At 63.5% G+C, this 18895-nt stretch overlaps 1 protein-coding gene across 1 annotated transcript in view; it reads left to right on the plus strand.

The window, feature by feature from the left end:
• The first annotated feature begins 5595 nt into the window (after positions 1 to 5595).
• The window catches only part of LOC139826173 (IQ motif and SEC7 domain-containing protein 2-like), a 43997-nt gene continuing 30697 nt past the window's right edge, over positions 5596 to 18895 (plus strand). Inside the window, 3 exon segments of the mRNA XM_071801196.1 lie at positions 5596 to 5876; positions 9811 to 11120; positions 13249 to 13278. Coding sequence (XP_071657297.1) covers positions 5598 to 5876; positions 9811 to 11120; positions 13249 to 13278 — 1619 coding nt within the window. The 5' untranslated portion in view covers positions 5596 to 5597.

Here is an 18895-nt window from a genome sequence, read left to right on the forward strand (position 1 = left end):
GAATTATTGATTAATAAAGTGACCCCCAAACAGCCTCAAAATGGCGCCTGAATCACCTCAGGGGCAAAATGGCCCCAAAATCACCTCAAAACACAAATTGGTGGCACCAACTGAACCAATTTTGGGTTTTTTAGGTTTAATTTTATGATATAAAGGAGGAAAATGCACAAAAAAGTGGTAAATGTGGGAATTATTGATCAACAAAGTGGCCCCCAAACGGCCTCAAAATGGCGCCTGAATCACCTCAGGGGACAAAATGGCCCCCAAATCACCTCAAAACACAAATTGGCGGCACCAACTGAACCAATTTGGGGATTTTTAGGTTTAATTTAATGATATAAAGGAGGAAAATGCACAAAAAAGTGGTAAATGTGGGAATTATTGATCAACAAAGTGACCCCCGAATGGCCTCAAAATGGCGGCGCCTGAATCACCTCAGCATCAAAATGGCCCCAAAATCACCTCAAAGGGGCCCTGGGGGGGTCTATAGGGAGTGCTGAGGGATGTATGGGGGATATAGGGGGTGGGGGGGGTCCCTGGTGGCCCTATAGGGACCCTGGGGGGGGCTACAGGGGCTATAGGGGGGGGTCTATAGGGGTTGTAAGGGGTGAGGGGGCCCTGGGGGTTCTATAGGGACCCTGGGGGATCTATAGGAGCCTGGGGGGGGTCTATAAGGGCTATGGGGGGGGTCTATAAGGGCTATAGGGACCCTGGGGGCTCTATAGGAGCCATGGGGGGGTCTATAGGGGCTGTAAGGGGTGAGGGGGCCCTGGGGGCTCTATAGGGACCCTGGGGGATCTATAGGAGCCTGGGGGGGGGGGTCTCTATAGGGGCTATAGGGACCCTGGGGGGGTCTATACGGGCTATAGGGGGTGGGGGGACCCTGGTGGGTCTATAGGAGCCATAGGGGGGTCTATAGGGGCTATAGGACGTGGGGGGGTCCCTGGGGCTCTAAGGGCTCTATAGGGACCCTGGGGGGCTCTATAGGGTCCCTGGGGGTCTATAGGGGCTATAGAGGGGGTCTATAGGGGCTATAGGAGGTGGGGGGGGTCCCTGGGGCTCTAAGGGCTCTATAGGGTCCCTGGGGGTCTATAGGGGCTATAGAGGGAGTCTATAGGGGCTATAGGAGGTGGGGGGGGTCCCTGGGGCTCTAAATGTTCTATAGAGACCTGGGGGGGGTCTATAGGGACCCAGGGAGGTCTATAGGGTCCCTGGGGGGTCTATAGGGCTCTATAGGGACCCGGGGCTGTATGGGGCATATAGGGGCTGAGGGGTCCCTGGGGCTCTAAGGGCTCTATAGGGTCCCTGGGGGGTCTATAGGGGCTATAGGAGGCGGGGGGGTCCCTGGGGCTCTAAGGGCTCTCTAGGGACCTGGGGGGGCTCTATAGGGGGGGTCTATAGGGGGTGGGGGTCCCTCCCCGTGCGGCGGCCGAACCCCAATCAGCACCCGAGTTATTTGTGACCCGTTCCCATGGCAACCGGAGCGGCTGGTGCTGCGGGGGGGCGGGGAGGGGAAGGGGGGGGACACAAGGGGGGGGACACAAGGGGGGGGACACGAGGGGGGGGACACGAGGGGGGGGACACGAGGGGGGGGACACGAGGGGTTCACAGGGGGGACATAATGGGGATACAAGGGGGGACATAAGGGGGGGACATAATGGGGATATAAGGGGGATACAAGGGGGGCATAAGGGGGGGACATAATGGGGATATAAGGGGGACATAAGGGGGGGACATAATGGGGATACAAGGGGGGCATAAGGGGGGGACACAAGGGACATAAGGGGGGACATAATGGGGATACAAGGGGGGCATAAGGGGGGGACATAATGGGGATACAAGGGGGGCATAAGGGGGGACATAAGGGGGGGACACAAGGGACATAAGGGGGGACATAATGGGGATACAAGGGGGGCATAAGGGGGGACATAAGGGGAGACAAGGGGGGGACACAAGGGGACATAATGGGGATACAAGGGGGGCATAAGGGGGGACATAAGGGGGGGACACAAGGGGATACAGGGGGGACATAATGGGGATACAAGGGGGGGACAAAGAGGGGACATAAGGGGAGCACAAGGGGGACATAAGGGGGGGACATAATGGGGATACAAGGGGGGCATAAGGGGGGACACAAGGGGGGACATAATGGGGATACAAGGGGGGCATAAGGGGGGGACACAAGGGGAGACAAGGGGGGGACATAAGGGGACATAATGGGGATACAAGGGGGGCATAAGGGGGGACATAAGGGGGGGACACAAGGGACATAAGGGGGGACATAATGGGGATACAAGGGGGGGACAAAGAGGGGACATAAGGGGGGACAAGGGGGGGACATAATGGGGATACAAGGGGGGCATAAGGGGGGACACAAGGGGGGGACACAAGGGAATACAGGGGGACATAATGGGGATACAAGGGGGGGACAAAGAGGGGACATAAGGGGAGCACAAGGGGGGCATAAGGGGGGGACATAAGGGGACACAAGGGGGGACACAAGGGGGGGACATAAGGGGGGGACACAAGGGACATAAGGGGGGACATAATGGGGATACAAGGGGGGGACAAAGAGGGGACATAAGGGGAGCACAAAGGGGACATAAGGGGGGACAAGGGGGGGACATAATGGGGATACAAGGGGGGCATAAGGGGGGGACAAGAGGAGACAAGGGGGGGACATAAGGGGGGGACATAAGGGGACATAATGGGGATACAAGGGGGGCATAAGGGGGGACATAAGGGGACACAAGGGGGGACACAAGGGGGGACATAAGGGACCACAAGGGGGGACACAAGGGGGGGACATAGTGGGGATACAAGGGGACATAAGGGGGGGACACAAGGGGACATAATGGGGATACAAGGGGGGCATAAGAGGGGACATAAGGGACCACAAGGGGGGACACAAGGGGGGGACATAAGGGGGGGACATAAGGGGGGGACATAAGGGGATACAGGGGGACATAAGGGGGGGACAAGGGGGGGACAAAGAGGGGACATAAGGGGAGCACAAAGGGGACATAAGGGGGGGACATAATGGGGATACAAGGGGGGCATAAGGGGGGACACAAGGGGACACAAGGGGGACACAAGGGGGGACAGAAGGGGATACAGGGGGACATAAGGGGGGACACAAGGCGGGGACACAAGGGGATACAGGGGGACATAATGGGGATACAAGGGGGGGACAAAGAGGGGACATAAGGGGAGCACAAGGGGGACATAAGGGGGGACAAGGGGGGGACATAATGGGGATACAGGGGGGCATAAGGGGGGGACAAGAGGAGACAAGGGGGGGACATAAGGGGGGGACATAAGGGGACATAATGGGGATACAAGGGGGGCATAAGGGGGGACATAAGGGGACACAAGGGGGGACACAAGGGGGGGACACAAGGGGGGACACAAGGGGGGACACAAGGGGACATAATGGGGATACAAGGGGGGCATAAGAGGGGACATAAGGGACCACAAGGGGGGACACAAGGGGGGGACACAAGGGGGATACAAGGGGGACATAAGGGGGGACACAAGGGGGACATAATGGGGATACAGGGGGGGACAAGGGGGACATAAGGGGGGGGCAAGGGGGGACACAGGGGACAAGGCGAGGGACACAGGGGGGCAATGGGGACAAGGGGGGGGACAGAAGGGGGACACAGGGGGCAATGGGGACAAGGGGGGGGGACACAAGGGGGCAATGGGGACAAGGGGGGGACACAGGGGGGCAATGGGGACAAGGGGGGGGACACAAGGGGGACACAGGGGGGCAATGGGGACAAGGGGGGGGACACAGGGGGGCAATGGGGACAAGGGGGGACACACACACACAAGGGGGGGTGACCTCACCAAGTCCCGGACGCCTGGGTCCTCCTTGGGGGGGGGTGGGGGGGCGGTTGTTTCAATGCTGGAGCCGGGAGATGGGGGGTGGGGGGAGGGGGTGAGGAGGGGGTGGAGCCTCCCGAACGCCTGGGTCCCCTCCCGAACGCCTGGGTCCCCTCCCGAACGCCTGGGTCCCTCCCCCCCCACCCCCACCCCCACCTCTCCTCCTCCCTCCGAGCTCCGCGCCCGGATCGGGCCCCCCCCCCCCTTTTTCCCACACCCCCCCCTCCTCCCATTTCCATCACATTCGGGGCTCCCCCCCCCATCCACCCCCCCCAAATTTTAAGCCCCCCCCCATTTTAAGCCCCCCCCCCCATTTTAAACCCGCCCCCCCCACACCCTCAGGGCTGCCGGAGCCCCCGGCCCCGCTCCCCCCACATCGGGACCCCCCCATTTTACACCCCCCCCATTTTACACCCCCCCCATTTTACACCCCCCCCCCCATTTTACAACCCCCCCATCTTCACCCCCCCATTTACCCCCTATCTTCACGCCCCCCCCCATTTTAAGACTAGAACCCCCCCCTCATTTTAAACCGCCCCCCCCGCATGCCGAACCCCCATTCCCCCCCCCCATAGACCCATAGACCCCCCCTCCAGGACCCTCCATAAGACTTTCCCCTATAGGCCCCCACCCCATAGGACCTATCCCTATAGGACCCCCCCCCGGAACCCCCAATAGGACCCCCCCGAGGCCCCCCCATAGAACCCCCCCCCCATTGGGACCCCCCCAATCACCCCCATAGACCCCCCCACCCATAAGCCCCGCCCCCATCCCCCCCCCTTCCTCCTCCATCACCCCGGGGGGGGCTCCATAGAACCCCCCCATAGAACCTCACCCTATAGGACCCCCCCCATTCAACCCCCACCCCTGAACCCCCCATAGAACCCCCCCATTGAACTTCTCCCTATAGGACCCCCCCCATTCAACCCCCCCCAAATCCCCCCCCCATTGCCTCCCCCACCCATAAGCCCCGCCCCCATCCCCCCCCCCATCCTCCTCCATCACCCCGGGGCGGGGGGGGGGGCTCCATAGAACCCCCCCATTCAACCCCCCTATAGAACTTCTCCCTATAGGACCCCCCCCCACCCATAAGACCCGCCCCCATCCCACCCCCCCCAATCCCACCCCCCCTTCCCTCCTCCTCCATCACCCCGGGGGGGCTCCATAGAACCCCCCATAGAACCCCCCCATAGAACCCCCCCAATCCCCCCCCCACCATAAGACCCGCCCCCCTCCCCACCCCCCCCTCCTTCTCCATCACCCCGGGGGGGCTCCATAGAAACCCCCATAGAACCCCCCATAGAACCCCCCCATAAAACCCCCTAATCCCCCCCCCACCATAAGCCCCGCCCCCCTCCCACCCCCCCGTCCTCCTCCACCACCCCGGGGGGGCTCCATAGAACCCCCCATAGAACCCCCCCATAGAACCCCCCAATCCCCCCCCCACCTATAAGCCCCGCCCCCCTCCCACCCCCCCTCTTCCTCCTCCATCACCCCGGGGGGGCTCCATAGAACCCCCCATAGAACCCCCCCATAGAACCCCCCAATCCCCCCCCACCATAAGACCCGCCCCCCTCCCACCCCCCCCTTCCTCCTCCATCACCTCGTGGGGGGGTCTCCATCACCTCGGGGGGGGGGGGGCGGGTGGCTCCATCACCTCGGGGGGGGTCTCCATCTCGAGGCGTGGAGGGGGGGGGGGGCGGTTCTCCATGGAGGGCACGGGGGTCGGTGGGGGCCCCCCCACTCCCGGTGACAACGGGGGGGTCCCTATGGGGGGTAGCGGAGGTGGTGGAGGGGGGGGTCCCATTTCGGACCCCCCCGATCGTGCGGTCGAGTACCTGCTGGAGCTGAACCGGATCATCGCGAACCAGCGGCAGCTGCTGGCGGCTCAGCGGCGCCGGATCGCGCAGCTGGAGGGGCAACTGCAGCGTTTGGCCCGAGAAAACCGGCACCTACGCCTTCGGGGGGGGGCACAGAGCCGGCATCAGGTGAGGGGCACCAAGGGGGGGCCCTGGGGGTTTGGGGGGACACGGGTTTTGGGGGGTTTTAGGGGTTAGAACCTGGTTTAGGGGGCGTTTTGGGGGAGGTTTGGGGGGTTCCGAGGTGCGGCGGCTGCAGCGCTCGGTCCGCGAAAAGCGGCACCTGAGGCTGTGGGGGGGGCGCAGAGCCGGGAGGGGGGGGGGGGGCACCAAGGGGGGACCCTGGGGATGGGGGTTCGGGGGTTTTGGGGGGGTTCGAGGGGTTATAGGGGGTTATAGGGACATATAGGGGGTTATAGGGGGTGTTTGGGGTGCGGCGGCTGCAGCGCTCGGTCCGCGAAAAGCGGCACCTACGCCTTCGGGGGGGGGCACAGAGCCGGCACCAGGTGAGGGGCACCAAGGGGGGGCCCTGGGGGTTTGGGGGGACACGGGTTTTGGGGGGTTTTAGGGGTTAGAACCTGGTTTAGGGGGCGTTTTGGGGGAGGTTTGGGGGGTTCCGAGGTGCGGCGGCTGCAGCGCTCGGCCCCCGAAAAGCGGCACCTGAGGCTGTGGGGGGGGCGCAGAGCCGGGAGAGGGGGGGGGCACCAAGGGGGGACCCTGGGGATGGGGGTTCGGGGGTTTTGGGGGCACTGAGGGGTTATAGGGACATATAGGGGGTTATAGGGACATATAGGGGGTTATAGGGGGTGTTTGGGGTGCGGCGGCTGCAGCGCCCGGTCCGCGAAAAGCGGCACCTACGCCTTCGGGGGGGGGCACAGAGCCGGCACCAGGTGAGGGGCACCAAGGGGGGGCCCTGGGGGTTTGGGGGGACACGGGTTTTGGGGGGTTTTAGGGGTTAGAACGCGGTTTAGGGGGAGGTTTGGGGGGTTCCGAGGTGCGGCGGCTGCAGCGCTCGGTCCGCGAAAAGCGGCACCTGCGGTCGTGGGGGGGGCGCAGAGCCGGGAGGGGGGGGGGGGTACCAAGGGGGGACCCTGGGGATGGGGGTTCGGGGGGTTTTGGGGGGGTTCGAGGGGATATAGGGGGTTATAGGGACATATAGGGGGTTATAGGGACATATAGGGGGTTATAGGGGGTGTTTGGGGTGCGGCGGCTGCAGCGCCCGGCCCCCGAAAAGCGGCACCTACGCCTTCGGGGGGGGGCACAGAGCCGGCATCAGGTGAGGGGCGCCAAGGGGGGGCCCTGGGGGTTTGGGGGGACACGGGTTTTGGGGGGTTTTAGGGGTTAGAACGCGGTTTAGGGGGAGTTTTGGGGGAGGTTTGGGGGGTTCCGAGGTGCGGCGGCTGCAGCGCTCGGTCCGCGAAAAGCGGCACCTGCGGTCGTGGGGGGGGCGCAGAGCCGGGAGAGGGGGGGGGCACCAAGGGGGGACCCTGGGGATGGGGGTTCGGGGGTTTTGGGGGGGTTCGAGGGGTTATAGGGACATATAGGGGGTTATAGGGGGTGTTTGGGGTGCGGCGGCTGCAGCGCCCGGCCCCCGAAAAGCGGCACCTACGCCTTCGGGGGGGGGCACAGAGCCGGCATCAGGTGAGGGGCGCCAAGGGGGGGCCCTGGGGGTTCGGGGGGACACGGGTTTTGGGGGGTTTTAGGGGTTAGAACCTGGTTTAGGGGGAGGTTTGGGGGGTTCCGAGGTGCGGCGGCTGCAGCGCTCGGTCCGCGAAAAGCGGCACCTGCGGTCGTGGGGGGGGCGCAGAGCCGGGACTGGGTGGGGGTACCAAGGGGGGACCCTGGGGATGGGGGTTCGGGGGGTTTTGGGGGGGTTCGAGGGGATATAGGGGGTTATAGGGACATATAGGGGGTTATAGGGGGTGTTTGGGGTGCGGCGGCTGCAGCGCCCGGCCCCCAAAAAGCGGCACCTACGCCTTCGGGGGGGGGCACAGAGCCGGCACCAGGTGAGGGGCACCAAGGGGGGGCCCTGGGGGTTCGGGGGGACACGGGTTTTGGGGGGTTTTAGGGGTTAGAACGCGGTTTAGGGGGAGGTTTGGGGGGTTCCGAGGTGCGGCGGCTGCAGCGCTCGGTCCGCGAAAAGCGGCACCTGCGGTCGTGGGGGGGGCGCAGAGCCGGGAGAGGGGGGGGGGGCACCAAGGGGGGACCCTGGGGATGGGGGTTCGGGGGATTTGGGGGGCACTGAGGGGTTATAGGGACATATAGGGGGTTATAGGGACATATAGGGGGTTATAGGGGGTGTTTGGGGTGCGGCGGCTGCAGCGCCCGGCCCCCGAAAAGCGGCACCTACGCCTTCGGGGGGGGGCACAGAGCCGGCACCAGGTGAGGGGCGCCAAGGGGGGGCCCTGGGGGTTTGGGGGGACACGGGTTTTGGGGGGTTTTAGGGGTTAGAACCTGGTTTAGGGGGCGTTTTGGGGGAGGTTTGGGGGGTTCCGAGGTGCGGCGGCTGCAGCGCTCGGTCCGCGAAAAGCGGCACCTGAGGCTGTGGGGGGGGCGCAGAGCCGGGAGAGGGGGGGGGCACCAAGGGGGGACCCTGGGGATGGGGGTTCGGGGGTTTTGGGGGGGTTCGAGGGGTTATAGGGACATATAGGGGGTTATAGGGGGTGTTTGGGGTGCGGCGGCTGCAGCGCCCGGCCCGCGAAAAGCGGCACCTACGCCTTCGGGGGGGGGGCACAGAGCCGGCACCAGGTGAGGGGCACCAAGGGGGGGCCCTGGGGGTTTGGGGGGACACGGGTTTTGGGGGGTTTTAGGGGTTAGAACCTGGTTTAGGGGGCGTTTTGGGGGAGGTTTGGGGGGTTCCGAGGTGCGGCGGCTGCAGCGCTCGGTCCGCGAAAAGCGGCACCTACGCCTTCGGGGGGGGGCACAGAGCCGGCATCAGGTGAGGGGCGCCAAGGGGGGGCCCTGGGGGTTCGGGGGGACACGGGTTTTGGGGGGTTTTAGGGGTTAGAACGCGGTTTAGGGGGCGTTTTGGGGGAGGTTTGGGGGGTTCCGAGGTGCGGCGGCTGCAGCGCTCGGTCCGCGAAAAGCGGCACCTGAGGCTGTGGGGGGGGCGCAGAGCCGGGAGAGGGGGGGGGGCACCAAGGGGGGACCCTGGGGATGGGGGTTCGGGGGTTTTGGGGGGGTTCGAGGGGTTATAGGGACATATAGGGGGTTATAGGGGGTGTTTGGGGTGCGGCTCCCGGCCCCCAAAAAGCGGCACCTGCGGTCGTGGGGGGGGCGCAGACACGGGAGCGGGGGGGGGGGCACCAAGGGGGGACCCTTGGGATGGGGGTTCGGGGGGTTTTGGGGGGTTTGGTTCTGATTTGGGGGGGTTATAGGGCGCTTTTTGGGGGGTCGTGGGGTGCGGAGCCGACCCGACAATGTCGGGCATTCCAGGGCCGTATAGATCAGGTTGGGGGGTCCCAGGGCCATATAGAACATGTCAGGGGTCACAGGGACATATAGACCAGGTTGGGGGTCCTAAGACCATATAGATCAAGTTGGGGGTCCCAGGGCCATATAGACCCCGTTAGGGGTCCTAAGACCATATAGATCAGGCTGGGGGGTCCCAGGGCCATATAGAACATGTCAGGGGTCACAGGAACATATAGACCCCATTAGGGGTCCTAAGACCATATAGATCAGGCTGGGGGGTCCCAGGGCCATATAGAACATGTCAGGGGTCACAGGGCCATATAGACCCCATTAGGGGTCCTAAGACCATATAGATCAGGTTGGGGATTCCAGGGCCATATAGACCCCATTAGGGGTCCTAAGACCATATAGATCAAGTTGGGGATTCCAGGGCCATATAGACCCCGTTAGGGGTCCTAAGACCATATAGATCAGGCTGGGGGGTCCCAGGGCCATATAGAACATGTCAGGGGTCACAGGGCCATATAGACCCCATTAGGGGTCCTAAGACCATATAGATCAGGCTGGGGGGTCCCAGGGCCATAGGGCCAGCTCAGATCTATACATCCCCATGACCATATAACCCTCTATACGTTTCCCCCCCCATTAGGACCCCGACGGTCAATACGAAAACCACCTGGACCCCGAGGGGCCGTACGACCCCTATACGCCCCATACGGACCCCGACGGGCAGTACGGCGGCCATACGGACCACGACCTCGCCTACCAGGGCCATATAGACCGCGACGGGCAATACGAGGCCTTAACGGAGCGCGACGGGCAGTATACGGGACGTATGGAGCAGGACGGGCAGTATGGCGGCCGTACGGACCGGGAGAGACCCTATGGAGCGCATATAGACCGCGACGGGCAATACGAAGCTTTAACGGACCGCGACGGGCCCTATAGCAACCGCGAGAGGTCCTACGCGGGACGTAAAGAGCGCGAGGGGCCGTATATGGGCCGTATGGACCGCGAAGGGCCGTATATGGGCCGTATGGACCGGGACGGGCAGTATCGCGGCTGCTTGGAGCGGGATCTCCAGTATCAGCCCCATATGGAGCACGACGGGCAATATATGGGCCGTATAGAGCACGAGAGGCAGTATAAGAGCCATATGGAGCGCGACGGGCAGTATAGCGGCCGTATGGAGCACGATGGGCAGTATATGGGCCGTATGGAGCAGGATGGACAATATAAGAGCCGTATGGAGCGCGATGGGCAGTATAGCGGCCGTATGGAGCACGATGGGCAATATACAGGCCGTATGGAGCAGGATGGGCAATATAAGAGCCGTATGGATGCCGGGCAGTATAAGAGCCATATGGACCACGACGGGCAATATACGGGCCGTATGGAGCAGGACGGACAATATAAGAGCCGTATGGAGCACGATGGGCAGTATACGGGCCGTATGGATCACGACGGGCAATATAGCGGCCGTATAGATCAGGAGGGACAATATAAGAGCCGTATGGAGCAGGATGGACAATATAAGAACCGTATGGATGCCGGGCAGTATAAGAGCCATATGGAGCAAGACGGGCAGTATAAGAGCCATATAGACCACGACGGGCAATATGGCGGCCGTATGGAGCAGGATGGGCAATATAAGAGCCGTATGGAGCGCGACGGGCAGTATAGGAGCCATATGGAGCCCGGCGGGCCCTACACGAGCCATATGGAGCCCGGCGGGCGCCGGGTGGATCCTGAAGGGCCCTATAGGAGCCATATGGCCCGGGAGGGCCCATATGGCGCCCCCTGCAGGCCCGAGCGTTGGGAAAGGGATTGGGGGGGTGGGGGAGGGGGGGGGGGGAGGGGGGGGGGAGGGGGCCCCTCCCGCAGCTCCAGCCCCGGAGGGGGGGGGCACAGTCGCAGCACCAGCGGCAGCACCAGCCCGGCCACCACCCTGCAGCGCAAGTAAGGACCCCCCCGAACCCCCCCTGGTACCCCCGAACCCCCCCTGGTACCCCCAAACCCCCCCTGGTACCCCCAAACCTCCCCCGACCTCCCCCAGCCCAGCTCCAGTGGACCCAGGCGTTCGGGAGGTCTAAAAAGGGACCCAGGCGTCCGGGAGAGGGACCCAGGCGTCCGGGAGAGCTCAAACTAAGGACCCAGGAACCCCCCCCCAAATTAATCCCAGACACCCCCCCAAAAAGGGACCCAGGCATCCGGGAGGCCTAAAAGGGGACCCAGGCATCCGGGAGAGGGACCCAGGCGTCCGGGAGAGGGACCCAGGCGTCCTGGAGATCCAGAAAGGGGACCCAGGCGTCCGGGAGGACCCAGGAACCCCCCCAAATTGACCCCAGACCCTCCCAGGGACCCCCCAAAAAAGGGACCCAGGCGTCCGGGAGAGCTGTAAAATAGGGACCCAGGAACCCCCCAAATTGACCCCAGACCCTCCCAGGGACCCCCCCCAAAAAGGGACCCAGGCGTCCGGGGGAGGGACCCAGGCATCCGGGAGAGCTCAAACTAGGGACCCAGGAACCCCCCAAATTAACCCCAGACCCTCCCAGGGACCCCCAAAAAAGGGACCCAGGCATCCGGGAGAGCCCTAAAATAGGGACCCAGGAACCCCCCAAATTGACCCCAGACACCCCCCCAAAAAGGGACCCAGGTGACTGGGAGCCCTAAAAAGGGACCCAGGCGTTCGGGGGAGGGACCCAGGCGTCCGGGAGAGCCCTAAAATAGGGACCCAGGCGTTCGGGGGAGGGACCCAGGCGTTCGGGAGAGCTCAAACTAGGGAGCCAGAAACCCCCCAAATTAACCCCAGACCCTCCCAGGGACCCCCAAAAAAGGGACCCAGGTGTCCGGGAGGCCTAGAAAGGGACCCAGGCATCCGGGAGACCCAAATAAGGGACCCAGGTGTCCGGGACCCCCCCCCAAACATCATTATAGGCACCTATTAGTGGCTCAAAATCACCCAAAACCCCCCCAAAAGTGACCCTGGACCCCCCCCCAAGAGGGGACCCAGGCGTCCGGGAGCCCCCCAAATATAAATATAGGCGCCTATTGACCCCCCCAAAATGGTTCCAAATCACCCCAAATCAGACCCCAACCCCCCCAGGGACCTCCCCCTCCCCTCCCCCACTAAAAGGGACCCAGGCGTCCGGGCGAGCTGACACAACTTGTGACATAAGGGAGGGGGGGAGGGGACTTGGGGACACGCGCGTCACCAACCCGGCCCCCCCGCGGTCACCCCGTCTGGCCAGCTTAGCCGGACGCCTGGGTCCCCTGAGTGGGGGGAGGGGGAGCTGGGGGGAGGGGCCCGAACGCCTGGGTCCCTTTTCTGGGTGACCCTCGGATGCCTGGGTCCCTTTTGTGGGTGGGGCCCGGACGCCTGGGTCCCTTTTCTGGGTGACCCTCGGACGCCTGGGTCCCTTTTGTGGGTGGGGCCCGGACGCCTGGGTCCCTTTTCTGGGTGACCCTCGGACGCCTGGGTCCCTTTTCTGGGTGACCCTCGGACGCCTGGGTCCCTTTTCTGGGTGGGGCCCGGACGCCTGGGTCCCTTTCCTGGGGGGTGGGGGGTGCCCGGACGCCTGGGTCCCTTTTCTGGGTGGGGCCCGGACGCCTGGGTCCATTTGCTGGGTGGGGCCCGGACGCCTGGGTCCCTTTTCTGGGTGGGGCCCGGACGCCTGGGTCCCTTTTCTGGGTGACCCTCGGACGCCTGGGTCCCTTTTGTGGGTGGGGCCCGGACGCCTGGGTCCCTTTTCTGGGTGGGACCCGGACACCTGGGTCCCTTTCCTGGGGGGTGGGGGGTGCCCGGACGCCTGGGTCCCTTTTCTGGGTGGGGCCCGGACGCCTGGGTCCCTTTTCTGGGTGACCCTCGGATGCCTGGGTCCATTTTCTGGGTGACCCTCGGATGCCTGGGTCCCTTTTCTGGGTGGGGCCCGGACGCCTGGGTCCCTTTCCTGGGGGGTGGTGGAGGCCCCGGACGCCTGGGTCCCTTTTCAAGGGATGGGGGTGGACTATGGGGGTCGGGGGAGCCCCCCCGAACGCCTGGGTCCCTTACTAACCCCCTCCCCCTTTTTCTCCCCCCCCCCTCCAGGTCAGACCGCGACAGCTCAAGGACAGTGAGGTCAGTACCCCCCCCTCCCCCTTGACCTTGACCTTTGACCCCACTCCCGGACGCCTGGGTCCACTCCTTGGGGTGGGTGAATGGGGTTTGGAGGGGCCCGGACGCCTGGGTCCCCGTTGCCGGGGAGACGCGGGGCGGTTTCCGGGGGGAGGGGTGACAGCGGTGACAGCGCCGGGGGAGGCGTCACCATGGCAACCGGGGACACGCTGGGTCCTCACAGCCCCCCCCACCCCCCCCACACACGACAACACCCACCCGTGGGTGCTCCCGAGGGGGGCGCGGGGGGTGCAAATTGTGCATAGGCGTGCGAAGTCGTGCAAGGGTGTGCAAAGGAGGGACCACCATGCAAGGGTGTGCAGCCTCGTGCAAGGGTGTGCAAATGGTGCAAGGGTGTGCAGCCTCGTGCAAGGGTGTGCAAATGGTGCATGGGCGTGCAAGCTCGTGCAAGGGTGTGCAAATCGTGCAAGGGTGTGCAAATGGTGCATGGGCGTGCAAGCTCGTGCAAGGGTGTGCAACCCTGTGCATGGGCATGCAAGCTCGTGCAAGGGTGTGCAAATCGTGCAAGGGTGTGCAAATCGTGCAAGGGTGTGCAGCCTCGTGCAAGGGTGTGCAAACGGTGCATGGGCGTGCTAATCGTGCAAGGTTGTGCAGCCTCGTGCAGAGGTGTGCAAATCGTGCAAGGGTGTGCAAATCATGCAAGGGTGTGCAGCCTCGTGCAAGGGTGTGCAAATGGTGCATGGGCGTGCAAGCTCGTGCAAGGGTGTGCAAGCTCGTGCAAGGGTGTGCAGCCCTGTGCGTGGGCGTGCAAATGGTGCAAGGGTATGAAACCCTGTGCATGGGTGTGCAACGTTGTGCAAGGGTCTGTAACCCTGTGCAAGGGTGTGCAAGCTCGTGCAAGGGTGTGCAAATCGTGCAAAGGTGTGCAACGTCATGCAAGGGTGTGCAAATGGTGCATGGGCGTGCAAGCTCGTGCAAGGGTGTGCAACCCTGTGCATGGGCGTGCAAGCTCGTGCAAGGGTGTGCAACGTCATGCAAGGGTGTGTAACCCTGTCCATGGGCGTGCAAATCGTGCAAGGGTATGAAACCCTGTGCGTGGGTGTGCAACGTTGTGCAAGGGTGTGCAGCCCTGTGCATGGGCGTGCAAATCGTGCAAGGGTGTGCAAGCTCGTGCAAGGGTGTGCAACCCTGTGCATGGGTGTGCAACGTTGTGCAAGGGTCTGTAACCCTGTGCAAGGGTGTGCAAGCTCGTGCAAGGGTGTGCAGCCCTGTGCATGGGCGTGCAAATCGTGCAAGGGTATGAAACCCTGTGCGTGGGCGTGCAAATGGTGCAAGGGTGTGCAACGTCATGCAAGGGTGTGCAACCCTGTGCATGGGTGTGCAAATCGTGCAAGGGTGCACAACCTCGTGCAAGGGTGTGCAAATGTGCAAGGGTGTGCAGCCTCGTGCAAGGCTGTGCAAATCGTGCAAGGGTGTGCAAATGGTGCATGGGCGTGCAAGCTCGTGCAAGGGTGTGCAGCCCTGTGCGTGGGCGTGCAAATGGTGCAAGGGTATGAAACCCTGTGCATGGGTGTGCAACGTTGTGCAAGGGTGTGCAGCCCTGTGCAAGGGTGTGCAAGCTCATGCAAGGGTGTGCAAATCGTGCAAGGGTGTGAAGCTCCATGCAAGGGCGTGCAAGGATGTGCAACCCAGTGCATGGGCGTGCAAATCGAGGAAGGGTGTCCAAGCTCGTGCAAGGGTGTGCAACCCTGTGCATGGGTGTGCAAATCGTGGAAGGGTGTGCAACGTCATGCAAGGGTGTGCAACCCTGTGCGTGGGCGTGCAAATGGTGCAAGGGTGCACAACCTCGTGCAAGGGTGTGCAACCCTGTGCATGGGCGTGCAAATCGTGCAAGGGTATGAAACCCTGTGCGTGGGCGTGCAAATGGTGCAAGAGTGTGCAACCTCGTGCAAGGGTGTGAAGCCCCATGCAAGGGCGTGCAAGGGTGTGCAACCCTGTGCATGGGTGTGCAACACCATGCAAGGGTGTGCAACCCTGTGCATGGGTGCGAAGCCCCGTGCAAGGGTGTGCAAGGGTGTGCAACCCTCTGCATGTGTGTGCAACCCTGTGCATGGGCGTGCAAGGGTGTGCAAGGGTGTGCAACCCTGTGCATGGGCGTGCAACCCTGTGCAAGGGTGTGCAATGTTGTGCAAGGGTGTGCAAAGTTGTGCAAGGGAGGGAGCACCGTGCAAGGGTGTGCAAGGGTGTGCAACCCTGTGCATGGGTGTGCAACACCGTGCAAGGGTGTGCAAGGGTGTAGAATCCTGTGCAAGGGTGTGCAAGGGTGTGCAAGGCATGCAATGCAGTGCAGCCCTGTGCAAGGGTGTGAAGCCCCGTGCAAGGGCATGCAAGGGTGTGCAACCCTGTGCATGGGTGTGCATCACTGTGCAAGGGCGTGCAAGGGTGTGCAACCCTGTGCAAGCGTGTGCGACATTGTGCAAAGGTGCAAAGCGTCGTGCAAGGGTGTGCAACCCTGTGCATGGGTGTGCATCACCGTGCAAGGGTGTGCAAGGGTGTAGAATCCTGTGCATGGGTGTGCATCACCGTGCAAGGGCGTGCAAGGGTGTGCAACCCTGTGCATGGGTGTGCAACACCGTGCAAGGGTGTGCAAGGGTGTGCAAGGCATGCAATGCAATGCAACCCTGTGCATGGGTGTGAAGCCCCGTGCATGGGTGTGAAGCCCCGTGCAAGGGCGTGCAAGGGTGTGTAACCCTGTGCATGGGTGTGCATCACCGTGCAAGGGTGTGCAAGGGTGTGTAACCCTGTGCATGGGTGTGCATCACCGTGCAAGGGTGTGCAAGGGCGTGCAACCCTGTGCATGGGTGTGCATCACCATGCAAGGGTGTGCAAGGGTGTAGAATCCTGTGCAAGCGTGTGCGACATTGTGCAAAGGTGCAAAGCGTCGTGCAAGGGTGTGCAAGGGCGTGCAACCCTGTGCATGGGTGTGCATCACCGTGCAAGGGTGTGCAAGGGTGTAGAACCCTGTGCATGGGTGTGCATCACCGTGCAAGGGTGTGCAAGGGTGTGCAAGGCATGCAATGCAGTGCAACCCTGTGCATGGGTGTGAAGCCCCGTGCAAGGGTGTGAAGCCCCGTGCAAGGGTGTGCATGTGTGTGCAACCCTGTGCATGGGTGTGCATCACCATGCAAGGGTGTGCAAGGGTGTGCAACCCTGTGCAAGCGTGTGCAACATTGTGCAAAGGTGCAAAGCGTCGTGCAAGGGCGTGCAAGGGCGTGCAACCCTGTGCATGGGTGTGCAAGGCATGCAATGCAGTGCATCCCTGTGCAAGGGTGTGCGACCCCGTGCAAAGGCCGTGACCCCCCCCTCGCCCTCACCGCCCCCCTCCTAAGGGACCCAGGCGTCCGGGAGGGGCGGAAGCAGGAAGGGGAAGCTGGGGGGGGGGAGGGGGACGGACAGACGGACACAAAGAGCCGGTGATGAGTTTTCCAGGCCTCAGAGCCCGGATGCCTGGGTCCCCTGTCCCGGATGCCTGGGTCCCTCCCCCGAACGCCTGGGTCCCTCCCCCGAACTCCTGGGTCCCTTCCCCCGAACTCCTGGGTCCCTCCCGGACTCCTGGGTCCCTTTCCCGGACGCCTGGGTCCCTCCCGGACTCCTGGGTCCCACCCCAACTCCTGGATCCCTCTTCCCGAACTCCTGGGTCCCTCCCGGATTCCTGGGTCCCTCCTGGACTCCTGGGTCCCCCCCCCGAACTCCTGGGTCCCTCCCGGACTCCTGGGTCCCCCCCCAAACTCCTGGGTCCCTTTCCCGGACTCCTGGGTCCCTCCCGGACTCCTGGGTCCCCCCCCAACTCCTGGATCCTTCTCCCGAACTCCTGGGTCCCTCCCGGACGCCTGGGTCCCTCCCGGACTCCTGGGTCCCTTTCCCGGACTCCTGGGTCCCCCCCTAACTCCTGGATCCTTCTCCCGAACTCCTGGGTCCCCCCCCAAACTCCTGGGTCCCCCCCCCGAACTCCTGGGTCCCTCCCGGACTCCTGGGTCCCTCCCGAACTCCTGGGTCCCCCCCCAAACTCCTGGGTCCCCCCCCGGACTCCTGGGTCCCTTTCCCGGACGCCTGGGTCCCCCCCCAACTCCTGGATCCTTCTCCCGAACTCCTGGGTCCCTTTCCCGGACTCCTGGGTCCCCCCCCCGAACTCCTGGGTCCCCCCCCAACTCCTGGGTCCCTCTCCCGAACTCCTGGGTCCCTCCCGAACTCCTGGGTCCCCTCTGTGCCCCCCCCACCATGATGTGAGCGTGTGTGTGTCCCCCACTCGTGTCCCCCCCCGTGTCCGTGTGTCCGTCCCCCGACTCTTGACTCGTGTTTTCTCTCTCTCCCCCCCCCATCCGTCCGTCTGTCCCACTGTCCCCCCCCCATCCATCCGTCTGTCCCCCCCCATCCATCCGTCTGTCCCCCCCGTCCATCCATCTGTCCCCCCCCATCCATCCGCCATAGGGAGGAGTAGGCGTCCGTCTGTCCCCCCACATCCGTCTGTCCCCCCGCCCCGGTCTGTCTGTCCCCCCCCCCTCCATGTCCCCCTGTCTGTCCCCCCCATGTCCCCCCCCCCTCCAGGTGCCACCCGGGTCCTCTCGGCCGCTCCCGCCCACAGGTAAGAGCCCCTCCCCCCGCCCGGACGCCTGGGTCCCCCCGCGGGCCCTATAGGGGCCATAGGGTGCTATAGGGGCCATATGATGCTACAGGGGCCATAGGGTTCTATAGGTGCCATATGATGCTACAGGGGCCGTAGGGTGCTATAGGTGCCATATGATGCTATAGAATACTACAAAGGCTATATGATGCTATAGGGGCCATAAGGTACTATAGGGGCCATAAGGTACTATAGGGGCCATATGGCACTATAGGGACCATAAGGTGCTATAGGGACCGCTCAGAGCCCCACAGGACCCTATGGGGCCATATGGCGCTATAGGGGCCATAAGGTGCTATAGGGGCTGCTCAGAACCCCATGGGACCCTATGGGGCCATATGATGCTATAGGGGCCGCTCAGAGCCCCATGGGACCCTATGGGGCCATATGATGCTATAGGGGCCATATGCTGCTATAGGGGCTGCTCAGGGCCCCATGGGACCCTGTAGGGGCCATATGATGCTATAGGGGCCACATGATGCTATAGGGGCCACTCGGAGCCCCATGGGACCCTATGGGGCCATATGATGCTATAGGGGATGCTCAGAGCCCCATGGGACCCTATAGGGGCCATATGATGCTGTTGAGGCCATATGATGCTGTAGGGGCCATAAGGTGCTATAGGGGCTGCTCAGAGCCTCATGGGACCCTATGAGGCCATATGATGCTATAGGGGCCATATGGTGCTATAGGGGCTGCTCAAAGCCCCAGAGGACAGTATAGGGGCCATATGATGCTATAGGGGCCATATGACCCTATGGACCTATAAGAGCTCGTATAGGTTCTGCAGGGACCTATAGTCGCCATATGGGCCCCGAACGCCTGGGTCCTCTTCTGCTTGTTGGGCTGGGGGGGAGGCGGTTGCCATGGTGACGCCTTCTCGCGCTATTTTGGGGGGTGACGTGGGGGGGGGCGGGGGCGGGGCTCGCGCCGGGGACC

This window comes from Patagioenas fasciata, chromosome 36, assembly GCF_037038585.1.
Source record: "Patagioenas fasciata isolate bPatFas1 chromosome 36, bPatFas1.hap1, whole genome shotgun sequence".
Taxonomy (NCBI): Eukaryota; Metazoa; Chordata; class Aves; order Columbiformes; family Columbidae; genus Patagioenas; species Patagioenas fasciata.